At 45.8% G+C, this 26,359-nt stretch overlaps 1 protein-coding gene across 15 annotated transcripts in view; it reads right to left on the bottom strand.

Annotated features, from left to right (window-relative positions):
- nrxn3b (neurexin 3b) overlaps positions 1-26,359 on the bottom strand; it is a 270,562-nt gene that overhangs the window by 59,228 nt on the left and 184,975 nt on the right. For all 15 annotated transcript variants that reach the window (XM_047574496.1, XM_047574506.1, XM_047574504.1 and 12 more), the window contains one exon: positions 6,587-6,768. In XM_047574496.1, coding sequence (XP_047430452.1) covers positions 6,587-6,768 — 182 coding nt within the window. The remainder of the gene's footprint in view (positions 1-6,586; positions 6,769-26,359) is intronic.

Here is a 26,359-nt window from a genome sequence, read left to right as displayed (position 1 = left end):
TGTCAGTAACAGAGGAGCAGAGAAGTAGAAATCAGCGCTGAAACAAGTATTTTGTCTGTGATATTGAGCACCCTTGAGCTAAAAAAAAAAAGGGGAGATGTCGTGCTTTTTTTGTGTGAGCTCAACCTATTTAAAGCTTCAACATTTTATAGATAAGTGCAATGTCACAAGTAAACACACCTAAAAAATAAATAATAGATCATTCTTATTCTTATTATCAACAGCACCATTACATTATCAGTGGAGCTCTACCAATAAACTCTTTAATGAACTGAAATGTTTTATGTACATGATCAATTGGTTGTCAACCAGGGTGAGGACGTTAAGGTATATCACTTACATATAAAAGTTTGTCATGTTTAGCATATGAGTGGACTTCACCTCCGGCCACCAGCATCTCATCCCCTCATATTTAAATCCAAGTGATCGCTTGCACCAGAATTGGAGAAATGCCCCCTAATGTGTCTCTGTGTGATTTACTAGAGAGGGACGAGTGAAAGGACAACCCAAAAACATCAAAGAGATTCCCAGGGAGGCTCTCCTTAAAGAATAACTAAAACTGAAAGACGTGTTTGTTTTATTCTATTAGTAGGCGCTGCACACAAGCTGCCTTACCAACCGTGCGAAACAGACAACTGCCTCGCGGGCCCAGACTGTCCAGAGCCCCATGAGTCCCAAGTTCACTGCACGTCAGATAGTACTCTTTAATTAATTCATTTTTATTTTTTCAGTTTTCACACAATTCAAGCACAGACAGGCAGCCTGTATTATTTTTTATTTTGTAGCCCTTATTCGCACACTTAAAATGTAGCTATTTCTTTGCTCTCATGCTGCATATGGACTTCTGGCAACTTGACTTTGGTTTTCAGCATCACATTTTGACTGACAGCAGAGGTGTTGCTGAAAAGATTAATGATGGCTCTGCTCTATTCACGCGTCCTGGTAAGCCATGGCAGTGTGACAGTGAGTGGGGCTGCACAGTATCAGGACTCTGAAACTGAAAGCGGGTAAAGGGAATCCAGCCAAGATACTTAGAGTAGAGGTAACAGGAGAGAAAAAGTTAGACGGTGCATCAGTAGTAGCAGTACTGCTTAAAGAACAATAGGAAGCATTAGAGTGTACAGTGCACGAGGTGTGGGGTAGAACGGATTTATGAGGCCCTATGTCGGGTTAAATCAGCCATGACCGCACTAAATGAAATTATATTGGACTTAATCAGTAGCCTGGAAGCAGGCCCATCTTCCCTCACCCATTACTTATAGCTGGTATGGAGTCACTCCGTTGGGAACTAATTATGCTCTGGCAATTATGCCATGTCAATAAATTAAATACTTTGGGCGGGACTTAACACCGCTTAACGTGGTAATGGACGGAAGACTAACAGCAGCATAGTCATAGGCTCCGTTATAACCGTTGAAACACGCCACAAAAAATGCACGTTAACATTCTCTTTATTTAATCAGTGGTGAGACAAAACCTCTCCACTATAGAGCAAAATATTCCTCTCAGAGGTCATTAGCGTTATCAGAGCTACGTTGTGATTATTAAACTGCTAACAGACCTCACATAACCCGACAATACCCCCCAAAACACACACAAATGATCCCTTTTAAGGTTCACAGCTCCAAGCGTAAGCACATGATGTTGCATGTATAGCACACACATATGTCCACTCACCATCTGGTAGCTAGCAGGCCAGTAAGCTCTGCCCGCTGTGAACAGTCATTACGTTAACAGTGTCACCCCAGGGAAGTCATGATGTTAATAATCTGGTATCATATGCACTGACCTCACCTGAAACAACTTTTGCTACTCCCACGTGACGATCCTGTAATGATAACATCTAGCAACAATCATAATTTGAAATAATACAGTCAGTTGTATTGCCTGTAAAATCAGAATAGGAGATCAAAATGACATAATAAAAATGCTGGTTTGCCAACAAAGTTACAATAACGCTGACTGCATGTACTGCGAGCAACAAGTTGCGAAAACAGCTGCGAGGTATATTTTGCCTGCACTTTATTTCCGTAGGGGGAATCAAATGTGGGAGGTAAGAAAATACAAAGTCAAATAAGAAGCTGTAATGTTATCAGAGGCCATGAGCCATAACTGTGATAATATCTATCTATCCCTGCCGAGCTGGGGTAACTCGATAGAAGCAATACATTTCTGGCCACATACGCGCTGATGCACACAGGTACACATCAAACATCTTATATTAGGTCTGTCAGAAGGAGAGCGAAGGAGGAGGGAAGTGGACGGGAAACAGAACACTGCTGGATGGAAATGACAAAGAGGAGCCCGGTGGAGGGAGAACGACAGGAATGGGTGTTAAACTGAATGAATTATGCATCTGTACTTCTGCACTTGATTGTTAAAATATACACGCATGCGGAACAGCTCTTTGTGATATAGTAGCATTTACCATCTAGAGGCCCTCGTCTCATTCCGCATCTTACGCCTGCGCTAGGCTTTTCAATTATCCAGCAGCCGCACCTTTCGTCCCAGTGAATTAGCACGAGGGGGAACTCAAGTGGGCGATGGAATTCCACGTGTCCATTAGAAAACCGGAACCTCATTGGTTGTCAATGAATTCTTCTGAGACAGAGAGGGATTGAGAGTGTTACTGTATCACAGGCTCTACGCGGGATCTGATGGAAAATATGCGTGTCTGCGTGTATTGTGTCTTTTATTTGAGAGGTTGATCAAGTCCAAAGAATAAAAATGTCAATACTTCTGAATGAAGCTTTTCGAGTGCTTCACTTCAAATCAAAACAACTGATCTGCATTAGGCTTGAAATGTTAAAAGCAAACAAACAAGCGATAAACTGAACATTACGAAAAGAAAAGTTTACAGTTCAGAACGACGAGAGTTCCCAAGAGCACTGGAATCACATTTAATACTTAAATGTCACATTTATCCCCAAACTGGAGTTTTCGCTGTAATGACTTTGCACTGAGTTACCTGTTACAAGGATAGTGTTGTAATACTTGCAGTCTTTATCCAGTCAGGTGCTTTGTTCTGATTTTCTCTCTTAATTGGAAACTGAAAGAGCTGCCAGACATGAAACCTGATGGAGCGTTGTTAATTTCAGCTTTGCATGACACCGACTTGTCGTCTACAAGGTCTCCATAGAGGTTTATCTGGGCTCACTGGGGCCTATAGGAACCAGTCCCCTGGGGTCTTTAAATGAGCTATAGAAAAGAAAGAAAGACACATTCTAGGTAGCACAATATAACTTCGGTGTCTTGCAATCAGACCAGGCCTGGGCATCTCTCTGTTCTTCCTTTATTATCCAAACCATAGGTCTTCAACAGGGGGTCCGTGACCCCTAGGGGGTCTGCGGAGGTACTCGGGAGGGTCGCAAAATCTTTGGTTGATTAGACATTTTTCATATATTTTTTAGTTTTGTTTTCAAATGAAACTTGTCAGCTATGTTCTTTAAATTATTCATACGTTAAGTTTGTTTATGTCAGGTATGTTTATGGAAGGTGCATGGTCACCCTCCTGTTGCACATGTTTGGGAAAAAAATGCAGATTTGAACCTGTGTATTATTTGAATAGCTTAATATTGAATGCAGAAATTATAATAATAATAATGTATATTTATAAATAGCCCTAGGCTGAGTTTAATATATAACACATATAGTAGGTAGGGGGTCCAAGTGAGTCCTTGGCCTGAAAAAAACTGAATATAACTTCCTACATAGGGACTGTAGCTCGCAGAGCATTATGTGTATATACTGTGCTAGCAGCATCCATATCATGTACCGTTTATTTTTATCTAATAACCGAATTTGATCATATGATGACTTCAAAAGACTTTTTTTCCTTAATATTCAGACAATTTTGCAACTTAAGCCTTTTAAAATTTACATGTAAATTTGTGACTGTAATAACACATCGTCAACGTCTTAAAAGCAGTGTCTTTAACTGTGTGCGTGTGTGCGTGTGAGCGTGTGTGGTTGCGTGCGTTACACCTCGGGTAATCTACACCTGCAGTCGTACGCGGCCCCTGGTGAGAGACTGTGTGACTCAGAGCTGGCACATCAAGCCCACAGCTTAGAGTTCCTCTGTCACGGATTTAAGCTTACACACAGACGATACCGCGCTCTTACCACACGTACACACTACACACTACACACCACGCTACCACTAATTGCTGCAGCGTTACCATTTGGACCAATCCACCACTGTGACACAAACGTATTTGAGGTGACAGTTTAGCATCAGGTCCAGGGTTTCTGCTGGTGCGTGCAGGTATCCTCGCCTCTCTTTAACCTCTACATCCACATGAGATCCCGGCGACGGCAAAATGTCGCCCTCACCTCTGCAAATTACCCCAAACGGCCCCTCAGATCCCAAACCGAGCATGCAGTTGTTCTTAGCAGTTAAAATGTAAACACTACAGTCAGCATTTTAATTCACGATTGCCAAACAAGCCGTGAGCTAATCACGGAGAGGAGATAATGAAGGAAGCAAAGAAGAGAGGAAGACTAAGGAGGGAGTCGGTGATTAGGGCTCGCCTTGAAGCGTTGGTATTTTTCTACCATTGGGCTGTGTGTGTTTAAGACAATGTGTTTTTTTTTTTTTTTTGTGAAGCACACTAAAGTCAAAGTCAAGGTCGCTGACAGCCATGTTCCCCTGAATTAAAAATGAATTGAGAGCATCCGTAAATGTAGGATCAAACTGCGGTTATTTTCCTTTCTGTTGACTTTACCAGATGACATATTTAGCTATTAAAGCCGCTAAAGTGAGCCTACCTACACTTTAGTGAGGTGCCTCTCAAGTAGTGACCTAATATTTGTAAAGGCTGAGGTAATGGCCCTGGGCTCCGGAAGACCTTTGGTTAGACATATATCCAGAATCGACAGGCGTAATGCCTTTAACCTTTTCCTCCAGAGTCATTAGTAAACGCTGACAGCAAAGACCTGATGCCCGTCATTAGGAATGATTATCTAAAGACGTTTCAATCAAGTGTGGAATCTCTGCGGATTTCGAAAAGCACCCGCGACCGAACTTTCAGCAAAGTTGCTCTGCCTGCAAACTGAACAACACCCCTACGGTTGGAGGGTTCCTTCTAACATTCCCACAACTACAGAACTTGAGGAAGAGTCTAACGTGGGGCAAATGAATGAAATATACAGCTAACATCAGGGATCAAGCAGAGGTTCACTCACCCCAAGAAGAAATCTGCAAACTCATGGCTAAATATGCACTCGACGCCTGATCAATTATTTACCGATCACCTGTGGCCAAAAATTCCAGCTTTTCGCTTCAATAACAAACAACAGTGTAATTGTGAAAGCAGGGAACCTCTCAATGCCACGGCTTTTGCCAAGTATTTTAAAGTTCAAATCCACGATCGCCATTAATATTTAACAGGACCCGCTTTGTTTGTACACCCTTGGCTGTCAGTAAATCATTTGAAATATTAGCAGCGCAATGTTACCCACGCAGCAAAAAAGAAACAACACGCCGGCGCTCTGAAGGAATCGCTAAAAATCTCCAGCTGCTTTTCGCTATTAATAAATTCATTAGCGCATGAGACCGGAGGAATGAAGACATTCACCGCCCAACGACTCGCAGCCAAATTATGGGAGATACTCTGCTCGGCTAGCGCTGCTGTGTGATATCAAAAAAGGCAGAATTAAAAATGCATTTCTTTTTCTTCCTTTAGGGGCTGCTGCAATTACTCAGATGGTTAGAAACTCGCAGGCAGGCGCTTCCCACGTCATCCTCGCGAGTTATATGAGAACTCTGCCATTTCCACTCGATCAATGCCACTCTCACCTATACACGCATGCAGACGCACATTAACGCGCTGCTATCTCCATACTGTAAAGGCAGCTCAGAACCGCTTGCTTGTTGGCCCTCATCTTTGCAGAGCAGATGGCTGCTTTTCTGCACCACATGGCCGGAACTCAGGAGATGAGGGGAGCTCTTTAAGAAGAAAAAGACTTTCAATCTGCTTTCGCAACTGTAGCTCCTCCTCATCATCGCATCTTTTTTTTTTTTTTTTTTTTTTTGACGCCGTCAGCAGCAACCATCCCCAGCCGCCGGCACCTCTACTTACCTACCCCCCCTCGCTTCTGTTGATGATTATGTAAATACTTAATGCTTATGTAAACGAGTCAAACACAAGGTCGCGATGTGAGATGATTAAGATGCTGCACGGCTGCACAGTCGACCGGCCAAGAATTCCAACACGCGGGTCCTGTTTTCTATCATGTTCCTCCAACATGCGGGGAACGCGCTGCATATGTATGGAGAGCCGCATTCATTATTCATGCCGCGAGTTTGGTTTGAATGCGCTGGAAGAAGTGGGGTTATTCTCGAAGCGGTCGGTGAGTGGAGAGCACGGGAGTTATCTTTTTTGTTTTTGCTTCTTCTCTGGTAATTCAGCTTAGGCATCACGGGCTGAATTTGGCCTGGGGATTGCCGGCGGGAAAGGAATGATTCGGAGGTTTGTTTGGGTTCATCTCCTCGGTCGTAGCGCTCGAAACATGCGAGTGTTTACGGACAGAAAAGCACCCGCCGCCGAGCGGCGCGAGCTTCTAAATGAATGAGGGTGATACGTACGATGTGGAGCATGATGTAGTCGCCCAGGCGCGGGGCGCTGTCGATGCGGACGAGGATGCCGTCTTTGATGGTGGTGCTGAAGCCCACGGCCAGCCGGTCCGTCCGTGTGCTCGGCCTCTCGTTGTTGGGCCACGTGTACGTGATCAGGCCCCCTCCTTTGCCGAAGATGTAGGTGGTGCCAGCTGTGGAAATACAAAAGAAATACAATTAAAAACAAACCTGCAGGAATTAGATTCGTTGTGGAGGAAATAGAGGCAGGTAAATTAATAAATTCAACCGTGTGATGTACAAATATAGTCTAACTAGACGCGAGGGAACAAAGCGTTGTCACAAACAAGACGAGCGTCTGACAAAACCACAAACTGAATCCATCAGGGGCCAAATCTACTGCAGTTCCTTTACAGCCACATCACCGTTCATCTCATTTAGCTGTGTGGAGGTCTATTTTAAGAGTGTAATGGTATTCAGCCACCACCACCTTTTTGGGTAGAAGTCAGCGGCTCCCCTGGCGCCATCTATGACCTATCCAGCTCTTAAATATAGCTCCCTTCCTGGGAATAACAGTCAGTATGGCCAGGATTGGATACGTCTCCAAATCCTCATGTATTATATATGAGACCTGCAACCAAAGAACAAAGGCTGGCACAAGTAAGGAGAGAAGGGAGAACGGAGGGGGGGGGATCGAAGAACCTTTGTCGGGTTAATTTGACAAATGCGGTGCAGAAGAAAGGGCGTCAGTAACAGTGGGAGGGGGGGTGGGAAGATCACCGGAAATTTTTGTTATCATATCCCCCGCGATGCACATTTATGTCAGATTAGAACCTCTGACAGGATCAAGCTTGGCCCCGAGCCGCGGAGTCTGCGAAAAAGGTCTTGTAGATTTCCATTTTTTTTTTTTTTTTTTTTTTTTTATCATCGCATGGAACGAACAAAAAAGCAAAAAAAAAAAAAAAAAGTTTCACTACGCGGCAGCAGCCACGGATTCAGCTCCAACTTCTAAATGTTCCCCGAGGTGCGTCAGAATTAAAGCACTGAATCCTTGAGCCGCTTAGCCATCTCTCGTCCACGTTTAGGCAAAGATAATCGAGAGATCAAAGGCATTAGACCTACAGCAGACAGACTGGTGGGTGAATCAATATGGGAGACAAAACAGGCTCCTGTGGCCTAGGGAAAGTGGAAAGCTTTTGGCCCGCCTCAGAGGCTGACAGGGGATTGCTAATGAAGTCTCTGAGTTCTTGCATCAATGTATTAATTCATTTTTTTTTTCTTTTCCCTGCCTCCGTCAACTCTCCGCTTTCCTTTCTTCCGCATCACCCCCCCCCCCCGCCCCCCCGCTCCCCCGCCATTCCTCTTTTCCATTCGCTGCCTCGCCAAGTCACCTGAACATCTGTTTGGCTGCGTGATGGGTGCCCAGCTGTCTCGCTGTTTCCCCTATGAAGCGGCCAACAATCTGCTCTGTGGTCCACAATACCCGGGAGACTACGAGAACATATGGATGAGAGGGACTAAGAGAGAGGCAGACAGTCTATTGACCAGATGAGCATCTCTATTTGCCTTCGGGCGCACAAACAGGTCTGCATTTTACACAGCTCAGGTGTCACCGCGAAACCACCGGCTAAGGTCGTCCGTGTGACATGAAAAATATCTGAATAAGCGAGGCATCCCGAGCCTTAAAAACAACCGCTTCGCTTCTTGTAACTGCTAACCGTTAAATGGACGGCACCAGCACCAGCACCCGCACCCCACCCCCCCCTCTTGGAGATGCACAGAAGTCACCAGCTGAACACGACCATGCATCACCTGCCTTAAATAGCGCATTTCATCCACGGCGTTACGTCAGAGAGCAGAGAAGCGACGCCGGCGACAGATAGCCAGCCTGCAGCCAGGTTGCACCAGATCCGCCTCTGCTGTCTCAACGCCTCAAAGTTCCTCCTTCTTGCCAAAAGAGTTCGGGCAGACTCGGGATCAGTTTCCCCGGCAAACGAGCAAACTTCTCCTATCTCATCTCACACACACGCTCCTTTTTTTTTTTTTTTTTTTTTTTCTTCTTCTGGAGGGGATGACGATGATGAGCAGCAAAGATACAAGCACCCCGGGGAGCCAATTATCACATAGAGGAGATTTGCTTAGTGTTTCAAGAAGACAATGGTGGGCACGAAGCACGCAAAACAAGCAGGCACACGCGCAACAGCCGACACACGCGCGCACACACACACACACACAAACACAAACAGGCGGCGGGCTGAAGTCACAAATGCGCATCGTGATGCTCGAGAATAAAAGTGTGCAAACACGTGTGCGCACACGCAAGCGCTCAAAACAGGATGCATTCTCACATCCAGTCACACAAGTGGGTGATTATCTTGCACAAGTACTGAGAAGAGAGAGAACCCGAGATCGGCGAAATGTAGCACATTTCCCTAACAACCTGCTGGGCCCAGACTGCGCCGCTCTGCATTTCCACACAGAGAGGGAGTCCACTGCATACCAATTCACGCATTCATTGCGAAGGTATCGCGAGTGGCGTCACTTCCCAGATTTATCTGATTTCGACAGAGACAAAAAAAAAATAAATAAATAATACGTGGATGGTTCACCACATTAAAAAAATGTAGCAAAACTGAGCTAAACCCAAGGTTAAGAGTTTTATTGAATCAGCTCTGCTACAGCAAGAAGGCTCTGCCAGGCGACAGGGCTTTTCCACTCAAGTGTGGATCCTCGCAGTACCAGTATAATTAAATTTCAGCAATTTTTGCGAGGAGACTAATTAGAGGGTGAGGGTAAGGAATGGCATATTTCAACATTTCGAGCATATTTTAGTGTGCACGCTCTCAATTACCTTAACTAATAGCCTCTTGGGTATTAAACGCAGCCATCAATCAGTTAATAAAGAAAGCCAAAATGAGTGAAAGGTGTAGCCTTTCTTGATAAAAATACCACAAATCATACCGCATAACATTTTCAAGGAGTTACGTTTTTAATCCGAGTTTCTTTTCTTTTAATATTTTGTTTGTTTGTTTTTTATTTTATCGTGAAGTTGTCTGTGGTTTATTGCCTGTGAACGGTGATATATAAATAAAGTTCGCTCACTTACTTATTCACGTTCTCTAAATCAACATGAATGTCTCACATAAGTATGTTAGCGGAAACCTGTGAAAATGTGCTTCCAATTAGCAGTAGGAGTGCAACGAAAAAAAAAAAAAAGATGACGCATTCATCATCTGGAAAACAACTGGCTTCGTTAACAGCACAACCTCTCTGTGTTTGACAGTAGGGTGGGCGTGTGCAGCTACTTTACCTTGGCTTGGTTACAGTGCAACAAAGACTTTGATACAACATCGAGTGTTTATCCACGAGCCGCATAAAAGGCATAAAAGTATAAAGCCGCGCAAGTTTCTTTGAAAGAGCTTCATTTCAGTTTGCGCGTGCTGAGTAGATTCTGTCTTGAAATTACCATTTACTACATTTTTCAGGTGTTTGGTCAGTCTGGTCACTCTATAGACGACGGGCACCATTCATTCATCGCTGCCTACGTGGTCGAAACATGAGACAGCAGTAAACAGAAACGATGGGTCTCAATACACACGTGGCTTTCACAGCTAGGAAGCCTGGTGAAAAGCCAACTGCGGGGAAAATATCATCAAAGGAATCAACCCCACAAACAGATTACTGCACAGGATGTTATTTTGGTGGATCAGAGGGGACTTTCATCTCCATCTTTGAATAATGCAATCTTGTGATGGCCGGTGGGTATTGGAGAGAGGCCATCTGAAATCTAATTGTAGCACATGGGTGCCCCATTGGTTTGGCGGTGAAAGGATGAGATACGAAGCCTTTCCGAAAAAAATAAATAAAATAATGATTAACGTTGATTTTTCTTTATTTTTTCTTTGATAGTGGACAATAAATTGGGAGGGCTGAAGACCTCCTGTGGTGTTCTTCTGAAATAAAGGCAATGCATTGATGCATCGCTCTCCAGGGCTGTAATTCATTGCGTCTGCAGCGTGGCTCCGTTTAGAGACAAACTGTAGATGAGAGACTAGGTCAAAGCCTTGGCCTCTATTTCACAGAGGTCCCCTGAGGCGCGGAGGAGCAGACAGAAGGTCAGGACACCTGTCTGCAGGACAGAACTATGTTCTGTCCTTCAGGCCCCCACGTGACGTTACCCATCGAGAGGAGAGACGGAGGAAGAGCATAAAGTATTTTCACACACAGCCAGAATCCACTGAAGGTCAGAGCTTTCAATATACCTGATCAGCGGGGGGACATCTGTACAGGCGCGACACGCTGGCACATCAAGCCACTGCTGCAACTCTCAACTTAATAGTGACGGGAGGAAATGACGACAAGCCTCTTACATATTTTATTTACTGGAATGTGTCCTTGTTCTCTATCTTCAACATACACATTTACAGGCAACAATGCCGTCCATAAAAGAGCAGAGAGAGAGGAGCAGCTGCCACGGTGCATGTCTGTTATAACAAGGTAAATGCTTGTATTCAGGCCTGACACCACGCTGCGATAAAAGCCTCTGTTTAGAGGCAGCAGACCCGCAGCAAATTACCAGGCCCCCCTTTCCAACGGCACAGAGGTGGCGCTCAAGATTTCTATGTGTGGAACTTGTGGAACCCTGCACCTTTGTACGTGCGTTCACGGTCCAACCACAAAGGGAAAAAAAGGCAGCACCACCAGCTCCACACAAGGCACTGAGCCGCTGTGGGTAAACGCTCTAAACTCCAGGCCCGCGAGTGAGTGCGCACACACGACGTCATCTGCATACACGCGTACGAGTCCCAACTTCCCCACGCGCACACACACTTCCTCTCCTTTCTCCTTGCTGCGTGTTGTTTATGTGCTTTTATGTCTTTCCCCGTGTTATCTCTTGGGCTTTCTGCAGCGCTGGCACCCCGGGGGACGGAGAAAGAAGACAAACACGGTTTGATGTGGTCGAATTTTCTGCCATCGGAGAACGAGGCGAAGAAAGAGGAGCCTTAAAAAAAAAAAACCCATCCTGAAAGTGAGATGCGAAATGTAATTGCCTCCTCAATCACGTTGAAAAGAACTCTATCATTACAATACTTCCCCCTGCCGCGCTTCATACACGGGGAATTATTAGGCTTGCTGTCCTTCACACAACTACAATAAAGAATCATTAGCAGAGGAATCGAATTGTGAGATACTGAGCTGTGTAATCACTGGGATTTATCTCCATTTTACAACCTCTTATCATTTCATAATTCATACTTCCAACTGTTGCCTCTCCCCTCTGGGAAAGAGTGAGGGAAGAGGCTGATGATTGAATGCCCCCCATCTCTCTCTCTCTCTTCTCCCCTCTCACTCTATTTTCAATCAGCTGCCAGAAGCAAGTTTAGAGGAAACGGCTAAAACACTCTCCAAGGCTGTCTCCGCGCGTGTGTGCGCGCGCGTGCGCTGATGGATTTTAATGTGTTTATTTGGCATACATATACACAAAAAGCTGGCGCACACGACGACCGCCTCATCTCTCATCAGCGACACCGAACAAAACGCAAGATGTGACTGATGAAAGGTGGTGAGTTGTGAAGGATGGCTGCGCAAAGAAAACAGCCGAACTCCAAAGATTTACACTGTCTGTTCTCCCCCGTTATAATCAGCGGCAGCATTAGAACACTAGATGGGTTCACGCGCCAAAAACCAGGGGTAATGGAAGTGGAAGACGAGCGCAAGAGAGAGGCGGGACGGACGCGGAGAAGAGACGAGGGTTTGTCTCAGGCAGCCGGAGCTCTATTATGATGGATGTGCAAAGCACAAGGGGGAAAAAGAAAATAAAAATCAGATTACCACCCTTTTGTAACAATCTCTACCAAAGTTAGCTCATTGTGAGAGTGACGTGTCAAAGAATAATTGTGTGTGGGGTATGTCAGGTGTGGCGAGATTCACGTCCACGTGCAAACTTAAAGGAAACTCACACGGACGTCTAAAGTTTGAAAACCTACGAGGCGACTGCACAAAACAGTCCGCAATTACGGCTTAGAGAGTTATTGCCCGGCCTGCACGGCGCGCGCGGAGGATTGCACGGCTTACTCTCCAATGTATAACAATTTGTCGGCGTCATATTTTGACTTTATGAGCCGGAGCCCACTAGCAAATGCAACAAAGCGAGGCAGAGGCTCAGGCAGCGCGTGCTGCCCGGGCTGCAAAGTAGCACCAGTAGCCAGGATGATAAAGTCTGAGCCGCTGGGCAGCAGCTCTGCTCTCTGGGATTGAGCAGTCAAATACTACAATGGAACTATTTGTGCTACATTTGCCCAACAATGCCAACAGAAGCTAAGGCCTCTCCGCTGCTGTGGGATTGAGTGCTGACAGTTTTATTGGACTTATTTCTTGGTGCCGGTGCAAAAGGGAGTGCAGGTGTGTGACAGGAAACAACAGACGTCAGGAATGGACACAGGGACGCATCGTGCGGCCTGCTGCACTTCCTCTGTGCGGCTAAAGTCGGCAATTATTTCATTATCCGTTCCTTTGCATGTCATTTTTTTAATCATTAAGTTTGTTAAATGAGTAAAACAGGGAAAATGTGTTTTTATCACACTAATTCTAAAGACAAGTGGCAAAGAAAGATGTCATCACTTCACAAAACAGTGAATGATTTGTTTTTGTGTTTTTATGCAAATAATATTATTCATATCAGCGCTACTGGTTTGGTACACCTGGCTAGAAACAGTGTGTCTCATACTCTCTACAATAACAAAATGCACAACTACAGATTTTTTGTATTTGTTTTAGTGCAAAGAACATGTCAATTAGGAGAATGTTAACATTTAATAAACTATCCTTCAAAAAATAAAGAAATTAAGAAATAGAGAGCTGTCTGCTCTGCTAGTCCTGGTCCTAGTGTTGTGTTCTGTCTACTTCTGTGACTAAAATTAGAGGTAGAAGTTATTTTCATTGAAAAAATGCCTTGTCTTCTATGTAATTTTGTCACCTTGCAAATTCACATTGCGGGCCAGATCAGACCCGCTTGTTTGACACCTGCTGCATAACATCAGCCGTCCACGTTAAAGTACCCTGCATACACACACCAAGGGGATTTCATTCACTCTGGTAATTTAGACCTCAGCTCAGATTGAAGTCGGGCAGGATGTGCTGGGAATTACCTGTTGTCTACTTGGCAATTTTCCACTTGGTTTGACTTTATTCCTGGGACTAACCCAGCCAACACAGTGAGCTAGGCAAAGGAGCTCCAACGGCGCGACGACGATCGAGAGGCTCAATTAGAAAGTTCCTATCTTTCCCGTCACCCTCCGTTGGCAGGGGGACACACTTGACGTATTTCGCCGGCCAACAGCTTGACTTACCATCTGTATCGTGTTGTTGTGGCAGAAGTGAAAGGGGGGAGGGGGGAGAAGAGAACGTGGCGAACAGGGTAGAGTGGAGAAAGAGTCACTTTTTTTTTTTTTTTTTTTGCAGGAGGAGAGAGGAGAGACGTGGGAAACGGAGGAACGCAGATGGAGAAAGAACCGAGCGCCGTGGAGTCTGAAATGCTCAGACCCCCCCACCCCCTCCTCGCCAACCACGGTCTCTCAGAGCAACTGTAACACTGGCCCCTTCTCAGATACAGAAGAACAGGACGATACTCTCACAGACACCCATTAACCAGGCAGTCATGTATCCTCACTTCAGCCTCATGAAACACTGCAAAGGCGCAAACGTGAGTACACAGAGTGAACACACACACACACACACACACAGGCTCGAACAGCAGAAGGTGAGCCATAACAACTCCCCTCTCATTACCGCGAAACTCGAATAGCCACTCTCACCCTACCGCTCTCTCCTTCTCCCCCCTCCCCCCTCCTTGCTGCATCACTGACACTCCTCTCGGTTGTAGCAGCAAGCGGACATAGAGGAAGGGCTTTAAATGATTTTTTTTTCTCGGTTCTCGGGAGATGTCAGGTCCTATTCTCTCTGGTTGGAAAAGGAAAGAAGGAAGGGGGTCTGAGGAGGATTTCAGAGGCTGAGGGAGTGAAGAGAGAGGGACTGGGGGAGGGAGGGGGGGCTGCAGCTGAGATCCACACGGCTCCCTCGGCTACAAAGACGACCTGTCTGCGGGCTTTAATGCCGCTCGCTGCCACCGGTAGAATTTTTAGAGAGCGGAGAGCGACGTTGCGAAGAGATGAAAGCAAAGGAGGTGCGAGGCAGGGAAAGATGCCGGCTAAAAGGCAGACGGGGACGGGCAGCAAAGGTGGAGCGCAGTCAGCTCGGGATGGAGTAAACACACGCAAAATAAAAAGCTGGGACAGTCGCGCGCTAAAGCTCTGTATAAAAAAAAAAAAAAAAAAAAACTCAGTCTCACTCCTTCCCGTGATGCAAAATTAGCATTCTGTCTGCTCCGGTGTTGATGTTCGCACCGCTCTCAGTGAAATTAGGACATGAGTGTCTCCTTCCCATCATTCATAATGCATGACACGCAGCGCGTGTGAGGCATATATCACTTCAGAGGCAGGCCACACCAAACCCTGCTGAGGATTAGGTGAAGAAGATCTCCTAAAGAATAAGGGATTCCAAGATGGCTCCGAGTGGAAGCATCATTTATAATTGAATCTACCCCAGAGGATAGTGCAGCCTGTCTGCCTTTGCCAAGGCTTCGCGGAGAGCCCAGAACCTCACTCTCCCTCCTCTCTCTACCTTCTCTCTGCAGTAACTGAAAGCCCCTCATACACAAATACAACACAGCAACCTCAGCTGCTGATCTTATCCCAAGGCCTTTATGACTCAAGCTACAGTTGCACTCACTGAACTTTTTACAAACTTGTCTTTTTTTTCCATCCAAAGAGTGGGAAAGATTTTGATTTTTACAGACCCGGTATTGGAACACTGCTTGTGTAAAGTCCTTACTGGGGGGGAAATCGGACAATTAAAAAGGTTTGCTCATTTATCAAATAGAAGAAGACAAAAGAGAAGAGAAGAACAAGATTATGAAGGGGAGACGGGGTATTGCACACAAAAAAAAAAAAAGCCAGCGGAAAATGTTAAGAGGTTTCGTGACCTCAGCTTCTTCGAAGTTAACCTTAAAAAATCGGAAACATTGCGGAGAAAGTGAAAGTTAAAACTCATCCTTCGGGACTTTTAGTTGTGAGTGAGTCACACGTTCAAATCAATGCTGCTAACACATCCAGTAAGTGAGCGTATTTTTATCACATTTTCATCATATGCCTCCACCCTCACACCCCCACGCTGTGCAAGAGTGCAAATAGAAGCAACATGCTCCAACACCTGCCTGCCCAACACGGCATTAAGCTCCGAGGGTGCCGTGTTTTCTCGGCCGCCTGCGTACGAGCGCTGCTGCCACCTCAGTCTGTATAGAAGAGGAACTGTATCCCCGGAGTCCGTTTATTTACCATTTATTCTTCCGCGTTCAACATGTTCAAGTCGAGCGTTCAGACGGATAAGAAAGCGGTTGATTCAGCCAAGGAGACGGCGCAGGACGACCTTGTCCAACGTGGACAACTGATTAGCAATTGAAATGTAAACTGATAATGAATTAGATCAATCGAAATCAAATCTAGTCCATTTCCATCCCGAGTTATTGAACTGATTCTCTGACAGTAGAGCTACAAGGGCTGTACCATGGAAAGCCCGCAAACTGGAAAATACGGATGTGAACAATTTCCCCATATGACACAATTACTCAATTACTTAATATATATAAACGTAATATAACATCCTTACATGCCCTTCTCGTCTAAGATTGTTTTTTCTTTTTTATTAATCTATTGTTAGTCTATACTGTTGTTTGGTAATTCTGTTTTTCTCTGTCTTTTTAGCTTTCTTCTAAGAATCACACAGGGCTGTTTTCCCCTCTCTCCTATAAGTTGATTAAGACCCTCTGTTGAAACAAGCTGGCTGAATAAAGAGCGGAGTGTTCCAGCGAGGCAGATAGCACTGCAGAGTTATTTTTCACATCATGTCAACAAACCATGGCAACGAATGGATTTCGCCGGTTCTGTTTGTTCGCCTCAGACTAACTGTTTACAGAATGCAATAAGTCAAGATGGATTGTCTATCCGTCCGGCCGGCTGCCACATCATGCGGCCGGCTTCGCCGTCCGCCCTGATGGTCGGCAGCAATTGTTAAAGGTGGCACACACACACACACACTTCCAGGTCTATATTTTTCATTCTGGGGTTCTCTGGTAATATCACTGCATCGGTTGTTATACGCTGTGATTTTATGCAGCCCCGTGATTCAGGCTCAGTGAGGAAAAGACAATCTTAGTTTGTGTTTCTTTAAGGTCCCCGTGCCGCTCTGTTGTGATTCTCATTAGACAGGTTCTAGAGGATGTCCCTCTTCACACTTCTCTGCTGCCTCTACAGGCTACAAAAACAATTAGAGAATCCAGATTTGACTTATTTTTGCCAGTCTTGATATAAAACGCCTACTTTTGAAACCTGTGAATACATTCCCAAGCACGGTTCCGGTCCCATATAAAACACATCATGTTAGATGTTTGTTTGTTTGTTTTTTTATCTTTGACTGCAACAGAAACCTGAGAGTATGATAATTAAGGTGGCACTTTTGCATATATTCTTCCCTCACATGCAGTAATTGCTGTTTTAAAAGGCGACAGCTGCAAACAAAATGCTGCAAATTGATGACGCGAATGAGCCTCGGCTCTCCAACGTGAGACCCCATCAAATCATAGCTGCCTATTCCTCTTACAGGTAGCCTCTATTTATAAAACAACTTGACTCTCTCAGATGTCCATCTGCCTTTGAAGAATACGGATTAGAGGGGCCGGACAGACAGACGCTAAAAGGAATCATCGTCTTGTATGAGGCGAGGCTAATCTTCCCTTTGATATTGACGACATCAAATGGAAAAATACTTGAGCCTAAAATACTACACGTGGCGATGACACTTCCCCGGAAACAAAACAAGCGCAATCAGGCCGACAATGTGAATTTCTGCTTTTCAAATCCGAATCAAACTGTGAATAAACTTGCCTGATGACCTTTTTCTGTTTGATCTGCGCCCCCCTTTTGTCTGAGTTTGATGAGTGCCCGCTGAAACACAGCTTCATTGTGTTCTCTAAAGATAGACCTGCTGCGCCTGCGGTTGGCATAGCAACCCTGCATCCGAGCCGCCGACGTCTGTGACGAACCTGACACCGTTTCCAACCTTGCCTACATCCAACACCTTTGCATCCCATTGATTAACTCACGAGCGGCTCCTAACCGCCGCTCGCGCACGGAAGCGCTTTTATGCGCACTGCGATCCACCTCCCACATCTCCATCGTCACGCAGACAGAGAAAAACGGACACATGCCGAATGGCGGCTGGCGTGTGCGAGAAGAAGGCAAAAAGAAAAAAGAAAAAAAAAATCCAATCAAGTTTGTACTTTTCAGAAGTTTACTCAGCCGCCTCCCTCTGAGCCAAGGACTTCAATTCCACAGTAACATTTAAGGCGGTGCTCACTGTGGCCCTGCTGTTCCTACTAAACAACTCTCCATTTTAAGCTGAGACCTGCCATCAATGGCGACCTTGATGAGGTGATTGGCTCTGACAGGTGGCTTTTATTTCAGTGTGGCATGCGTCGCAGCCTTTAAGGTACACAGAGCCCGCAGTTAAGCGCACCGCACTGCCTTTCCTTTACGGAAGCAATCAGTACATGGTAATGGTCCTTCATCCTGTAAATCAGAATTCATCTCTCTGCAGGCTTTCACCAGTGCGAACCACAAACTCTGATGCTGCTGCTCCAGTATTATTTCATGCAGCAGGGGGTGAGAGGTTTTCTTTTTATGTAAAGGTTTTTGATAAGTTGAGTTTGAGACTTTTGACACTTGCTGGGATTAGTTGTTGGCAGTAGGCAAGGCTTTGAGTAGCAATCACTGTCAACTGGTCAAAGTTAATGTTTGTGCAATTCTGATAAAGTTTTCAAAGATGGAGGTGAGGTAGGTTAATCAAGCGTACATACAGTGCATGTTTAGGTCAGGACAGGCGACGAATTAGAGGATGAAACGAGGAGGAGACACGTACAAACGGCAAACGGACCATCATGAGGACCATCACTAAAGGGTTAGATCAAAACTTTTGCGCCCAGGTTCAAATCCAAACAAACAACCATGAGAGCTCTTGGATTATGGCATTCGACACAGCTCTCCACCACCATCACATCAAATAAGGGAATCCTCAAGGCAAACAGAAAGGGGTCATTGTTTCCGGGTGAGACACCACACTAACAGTATGAAGCAAAACTGGAGAAGACAGTAGGTTGAGGAGTGACATGGAGTTGGATGCATTACAGAAAGAATAATAATAATAATAATAATAAAAATAACCACTTTGCATATGCATTTAAGGTTTCTTGTCCAAACACCAAACTTGACCTTAAAGGAAATCATGGATTTCTACAGTTTGGTTCTTTTTAGTTAATAAAACTGGCCTAAAATGACTAATTCATGGCTAGTGCATGCAGTCTCCAGTATCCATGGCCGGAAGGCCTGCAGGTAAATGCTGCACTACTCAGTCAGTGTGCGTCATTCCCTTTAAACGGAATGAATGACTTCCCTCAATGCCCGTTCATTCGACAACGTGTGAAGTTGCATTAGCAAGGTGTTGAGCCAGAATGAGAACCACTGTAACGACCCTTCATGATTAACAAGCATGAAAGAACTGAACTCATTACCAGCTCAAAACATTAACGAATACTGAACATGTGACATGTATACAATGTGTATCCATATAATAACAAGCACTCAGGTGCAGGCGCTTCTCTTGGAGACAAACTTTGAGACAAATAAGCCGTTCTCCCACCATGAAGGTCTTCGTCACTGCAGCTGGGTGATGTTGGAACGGTAGTCTGTGGACGCTGTTTTCCAATTCCCTCCAGCGGGGGCTTTGACTTCAGTCCTCTATTGAACGTGTCAGCCCTATAATTAATGCCCTCCCCTCTCTTCAATTCACCTCCACTCTGTCCTCCCCATTCTTCTCCTCCCAAGTCTTCTGCTCCTGCCATTGACCAGCTACCCTAACGCACTCTTGCCGGCAGTTCCCCCCAATGCTCCAAGGACACTGAGCCGGAGACAAAGCGCGGCAGTGACTCAAACCATGAGAGGAAAATTTGGCGGCGGAGGCACAATCCATCTCCTCGCAGTGATTTAGCCACGGAGAGGTCGGCCCTGCACCACCTCCTCTGTTATCTGTTTCCAATCCTTTATCAAAAGGGAGAGAATGGGTTTGGGCGGAGGAGGGGAGGGGAGAGCGTAACAGAGATAGATGCGTAAAAAGGCCACTGCCACGCAGCCTATCTGCAAATAAACAAGAGGAGCTGCAATCAATGAGAATGGGGAGGAAGGGACAGACATGGGGTAAATAGTTCCTCCTGAAAGCTGTAATTAACAGGATCCTTAAGAGGGAGTTTATGGATCGGCGATAGGCAAGGGGGGCGTGCGGAAGCCTGACTGAGGACAAGGCAAAGACGGCAAGTGGGCACATGTTTGAGGAGACTGCTCATATCCGCACGTGAGCCTGAAACGAGCTTGTGTGGAAGTGTGTGTGTGTGTGTGCTGATCAGAGGCCAAAGCCTGGCTGTATTTGCCTGGGGTGAGTCTGAGAGGGCCCGAGGGAGTTTGGAGGGCAGCGGGATGGAACATGTCGGCCTCTCAGTGTTTCTTAGTGTCGGACTAATTAGGAGCTAAGCCAAAAAGCTCTCCATGTTGTTGTTGTTGTTGTTGTTGTGTGTGCGTTTATGTGTGTGTGAGCGTGCGGATGGGCTGACAGTCGAGAGAGAGGCTGTGGGCGTCTGTACGTCCGCGTTTGCGTGTTCCTAAATACTCTGTGATTTGTTTTAACAATCTCGTCTGACCCACGACCTCAGCCGATATCTCCTGTGACGCCGGATAAAAGAGCGGGTGAGTTGTCCCGCTGATCGGCGAATAGCCTGTTTTCTTTTCACAGACAGCTTTAAATTGATTAATCTGATATCACGAGGAAGGAGACAGCACTTTGAGTCGGCACAACAAAATGAAAGGAAGGAAATCGAGTACTTTTTCCAAATGTCATTTTTTCAAGGACTTTGGGAATCTAAAAAAATGCCCTTTGTATTAGGAGAATAGAGATTAGAAGGAAATGGTTTAAAATGCAAACAAGGACTTTGGCGTCCCTTTTAAATATTCATCTTCTTCAAATCTCTAGTTTTTTATTCTCAAACATATCAAACAATGTATTAAAGTAGAAGATTTAGAAACAGTTCTTTGTTTGTGTGTGGATTAGTGTGTCCGATTGTGTGCAGATTTCAGTTTAAATGATACGACGTATACCTTGAAGGAAAGCTACCGGGCGTTCCCATCCAGTCTTTCTCTTCTCCTGCACTCTTCTTCTTCTTCTTCCCCTTTGAGTCTTTCATTCATATACCGCAACCCCACCCATTCCAGCCGGTCCCAGTTGCTGCCTTTGAAGATGTACTTAGCTGAAGTGACAAGAAATTTAAAGCGAGCGACGGCGGCTTTCAACAGCTCATCAAAGGCAAAAGAAATCTGCCACTCTGTGTGAGTCAAATGGATGGGGGAATTGTTGCAGCGGCGTGGTGACGGGGACGGGGAGTACAGGCAAAACATCCGTGCACCGCTTTACTTCAATAATCAGCCCAGGCTCACACACACACACACACACACACATCTCGGCTCATATGGCACACATACCAAATTAGCGGATACGCCGGAAAGACAAAGCCTCAGCCAGCAGTACCCCCGAGCCACCTTTGAAAATACAGAAACCGAAAAGCTATCATTCAAATATATTTTGGCACGACTTCATTCAACAGGTATTTTGTCTCCTTGCCCTGGGACAACACGTTGCCACAAAGCGTGTGCTTTGAGATTATTCTTTTTTTTCCCCCTCAGTCCTACGCAAAACTAAAAAAAAAAAAAATGTATTCCACGGCCTCGGGGAGTTCAGCTCATTAAAACATATTACACTGAGACCTACCTATAGGCTCACAACCTGCTCAGTCAGAACAGAAGGGAAAAAAAAAAAAAAAAACAACTCTGGATACTTAGTGGCCTGCACACTTTAAATATGTTGCAGTAGAAAGGCAAGGTGACAGGGCCCATTGTATAGTCTAGACATGAGCTCTTGTTTCATCAAAGGGAAGACATCAATCCGCAGGCTGAGCCAATAGGGCAACAGGTGCCACAGTCACACAGAGCCTATCAGGATCTGACTTCATTTTACTGCGCCGTTGGATATGAATACTGATGGGGGTGCGTTTGACTGTGCCAAAGGAGGCAGGAATAGCAACACAGACTATGTTAGAAGAGACAATACATATGTTTGAACTTGTGCCGTGGCTTTCTTTTTGTCTATAACTGAGTGTAGCCTGTATTGCTTTTCAATGAAGATGCTTGAGACATCTTGACAGACAGGAGTTTCAACAGTACAATACCCGTCTCCTTTATAGTGCTGTGGACAAAAGGAATACGTTCTCTGTTGCATTCAGCTATAAAGCTCTTCACCTTCTGGTAGTATAGAATGCTGTAGGAGTAGAATAACAATCCTCGGAACGCGCTCAGCAACCTAACCAAGGAGTTGAAGTAAACGCTCAAAACTCCTAGGAACACAATGCCGCAGATCTTTCAAGTTCAACGTTTGTCCCCATCAGAACCCAGAGCGTCTTACATCAGCAAAGCGCGAAATGAAAAAAAAAGAAAAAAAAGAAATCCCCCGCACTTTCAAAATCCAACTCCACAGCTATCCTTGTCGGCATTTCAGAATCACAGCTTATCAAAACGTTCCTCATCCCGGCTACTCGCAGTCCCATCACTGGACTTGACCCTAAGCTCCATCAAGGAGGTTGTAGATCCACGCTGTCTGAGGCTGATTCCAGTTCTGACAAGCTGAACGGGAGAGAGGCAGAGGTGACTGTCAGATTGTGATAAGCAGTTGTTCGGTAGTTCAGCCAGGACACTTACAAGTGCTGGACAAAGTTCATTCTTTTGTGAAACTAGTCCCGTCATTTTCTGTGTCTTTGACCAATGATATATATGCGGTAGGTGGTGTACGATAGGTTAGAACTAGGCCAGCGAAGCCCGAAGCAAGTTTAGGAAAAGACTGGGTGCAGCACTGACAGTTACCGTAGAATCGGGACATTGTGCAACACTCAAATTCTTCAGTTTCTTTCAAAAACACGGGATTACGTATTCTATTCAGAAAGAAAACAAAAAAAGAACTGGATACGACAATAATGGAATTTTAAATGAAAAAGATGTCAGGGAAGTGAGCCGGGTTGAAAGATAAGACTGGAAGGCATCTTTCTGCCATGACGGAGCATGTATACATCTACTCAACAAGCAGCCCTGACATCACACAATGAAACAAAGTGAAAACATCAAAGCTGTCTCGGGGAGAACGTTTTGCTCTGTCAAATTTCACGTTACCTTGATCAATTTAATCTTTTATTTTGCTCCATCAAGTGCACCGCAAGCGCCCTGCCAGCGAAGCACAACACTAGCTCTTCAGGCCGACGCCGCTTCGACGCAGACGGAGAGGCGTTCGCACTGCTGCAAATAAGGCAACCGTTGTTGAGATGGAGAAGGGAGTAGCTTGCGAAGGCGAGGACCAGGGACTTTGCTTGTGTGCACGGCGGCAGCGCGCGGACACATCGGCGCATTCGTGTGCATGCGTGCAGGTGCGCGTTTCCATTATGCAGGCTCCTGGTATACATTTCATCCAGAAACTCTCCTACTTACTCGGTTGGCAGCGGGTCCTTACAAAACAGCCCCAAGCAAATATTTACATTACAGTATGCTGATTGCCTCGCTAATGGCTGTTTCGGAGCGCTCTATTGTGGAGAGATGAAGCGACCGGTGAGGCAAGGTGCACGGTTCCAGCATGGTAACTAAGGGTGGCAGGAGCGAGAAGGCTAGCGTCAGGATATAAACTGTTCATGGGCCTGGCTGACAGAAAAAAAACAACAGCACAGAGAAATGAGAATGCACAACGCCTCGCTTTCCATTACGTATCGCAATATCCTCACACACGTCCCCTGCACAGGACTCCCATGGCAGACTGTCCTGCTCACCCAGACCAGCTGCGTTCTTACGTAAAGACGGGTGTGAAAAAAATGAAATAAAAATAAAAATATTACTCATGGGGAATAATTTGCAACAGAATTACTGCCCTCCCACCCGGATCCCCCTTCCAAAAGTTGAATGCTAATACCCATCAACCGCGGTTGCTCTAGCCTCATCAGAATCTAATAAAAGATTTAAACGTTTATCTGGGCTCGCAAAATCAGACGGGAGAGATTAGACTAACAAATAAACTCCTCTCTCTCTTTATCTCAGTTTGTTTTCCAGCATCTTTCCACAGAACGTGATGCTAATCAGGCTTCATTGAGAACGAGGGATGCTACAGCGCTTCGGAGTATTTCTGTTTCGCTCACAGACATGCCAGTTGTGTGTCTGGTTTCTGAGGATGACGGAGGGGGGGTGGTTGGGGGAGTCAGGGAGCGTGAGTAGCAGGGGCCTCGGAGGCCCCGTGTAGCGCTGAAGGTTCTTTCTCATTATATGCTATCAGCGCTATCAAGTTTGGCTTCAAGGTGTTTCACTTATCGGAGAGAGGAAACCCAACAGGCTCCTGAGATTCTCTCTCACCAAACACTTTAATTGGATCTTTTAGCACTAATCTGCTGCCCCCTAACACCGCCTGGGTTTTAATTAAACAAACGCCATATTAGATTTCACTTAGGGCTCCTTCAAATGCCACATTTAACTATTCCTCAACCAACGGCGCCACAGGCAGGTGAAGCTAATCCCGCCTCCAAGAAACTGTGTTGCCGATTACCCACACAGGACACAATCAGATTCTTTATCGCAAGAAGTTCCAAATTGATAATTGTCGCATTGTCCCGATGAATTGTGGCTTCTTCGTCAGCCCAAGACACCGCCCCCATCCCATGCTAACTCATTTGGACGCCACTTCGGCTACAGACCTCAAAACAACCCAATCACCTCATCTTGACACTCCTTGCCTTAGATTAATACCAGGATTATTCAGGCAGAACACATCAACAGCACTCATATTTCTCTGTGAGACGGGGATAAATGGATCATTCTCACACTGCCGATAAATCAATAAAACATTATGCTGACGCAAAAAGAGTTCCCACGAGAAAGGGGACAGGCAGGAGGGGAGGGGGGAAAGGGGGCTTACCAACACGGCTCCCTTGCTTTGCTTATTCGCCTGTTTCGTGTCTCTCCCTTTCGCTGGGGGAAGCGACAGTGCAAGGGACGGAAATGGAGACGCAAATGAGACATTTCACATCCACGTTCCACCTAACTGGCTGAAACACGAACTCATTTGTTAAACCCCAATCAGCAAAAAATATCCTAAGGACCAATTTAAAGTTGCTCGAACCGAGCGCTGCTCAGCGGACGGCGACCGAGCGGAGAGGAGGAACCTCGGCACGCTGCGCCGCCGCCATTATCTCGACCGTGCCACGCCGCGGAGGAGGAAGGACCCGTTAATGCACCCCTGGGTGCAGAAATGAAGCTGTGCCGAGAACTCGGCGCTGACATCCCATCAGCTCATGCGAGCCTAAGAGAGCCATCTGTAAGTACTAGCCAATGAGGGCTTGACGATTTCCTCACTTACAACCACTTACAGCAGTCACATTGAATCAATGCCTGTGGATAGTTTGATTGGCTGAGCCTCCCCACCCTCCCAAAAGCAAAGCCTGTCTCCTAGTATATATCCTGGATGGACTTTTTCCTTTGCCCCCCTTTGCTCCCCATCCACTTCTCCTCTCTACAGCCCAAGGGTGCTTTTTACTTCTATTACAAGATTTTAATTCTCTTTGATGATAGGCATCTAACACAGTGGCCTTAACCCTAATCTCTCTCTTTCTCTCTCTGCCTCCTCCTCTGCTCGTTGAAGAGATCATTATTATGCAATACTCAGGGGCTGGGCCTGAGCGCGTGTCATTCCGTATGAGCCTCGCTACATATCATCAGAAAATCGACACGTTTAAAGCTATGAAAGCCGCTATTTGGGCGGGAGCATTGTGACTGGTTGAAGTCGCAGCTTTAGCCACAGCTCTCTCTCCAGGTTTTAATAGAGCTCGTTTAGAGTGCAAATGAGCACAGCTAAAAAGCTACGAACGCCACCTGAGCAGCACCAGGAGGGACAGCGGCTTCGACAGCACATCCCTGAGAGTTCGAGATGAAACAACCACGCGATGCACGAAAAAGAATTACTTTAAATGGCCCGTCCTTCCCGTTCGCCGCACTTCCCGATTCTGTCTAAAAAATGCACAAATAATGCGCACTAGGATTCAGGAGCATTGGTATTCTGTCGGAGCCGGCTTTCCGGATGCCTGCAGTCACTCCAGGACAAGGGAGGTGAGAGAGAGAGCGCGAGAAAGGGAGAGGAAAGTCAATTGCATTAAAGTTTAGTCGATGACAGTGAAATATTGCTGAGAGGGGAACCTAAAAAACTGATTTGGGTATGAGATACAATGGAGACTGCGGATGAAAAGAGATGGTGGGAATGTGACGACAGAGACAAATATGAGAGTAATACCAAAAAAAAAAAAAAAGAAAAAAAAAAGCTTGAAGTAGGGATCTCCAAGAGTTGCAGAGAAGCAGAAAAATAGAGGAAAAAAGCGAGGGTGACGGATAAAAAGCCAAACACTCTTTGTCAAGACATTTCTCTGAGGTGGCTCTGATTCCCATCGTAGGCTCCAATTCCCCCCATGGCTACAACAGGCAGCCAGCTCCCACCTTTGTGTGCGTG

This window comes from Mugil cephalus, chromosome 21, assembly GCF_022458985.1.
Source record: "Mugil cephalus isolate CIBA_MC_2020 chromosome 21, CIBA_Mcephalus_1.1, whole genome shotgun sequence".
Lineage (NCBI taxonomy): Eukaryota > Metazoa > Chordata > Actinopteri > Mugiliformes > Mugilidae > Mugil > Mugil cephalus.
The sequence above is the reverse complement of the archived record's forward strand: the minus strand, read 5'-3'. Positions and strand labels throughout refer to the sequence as shown.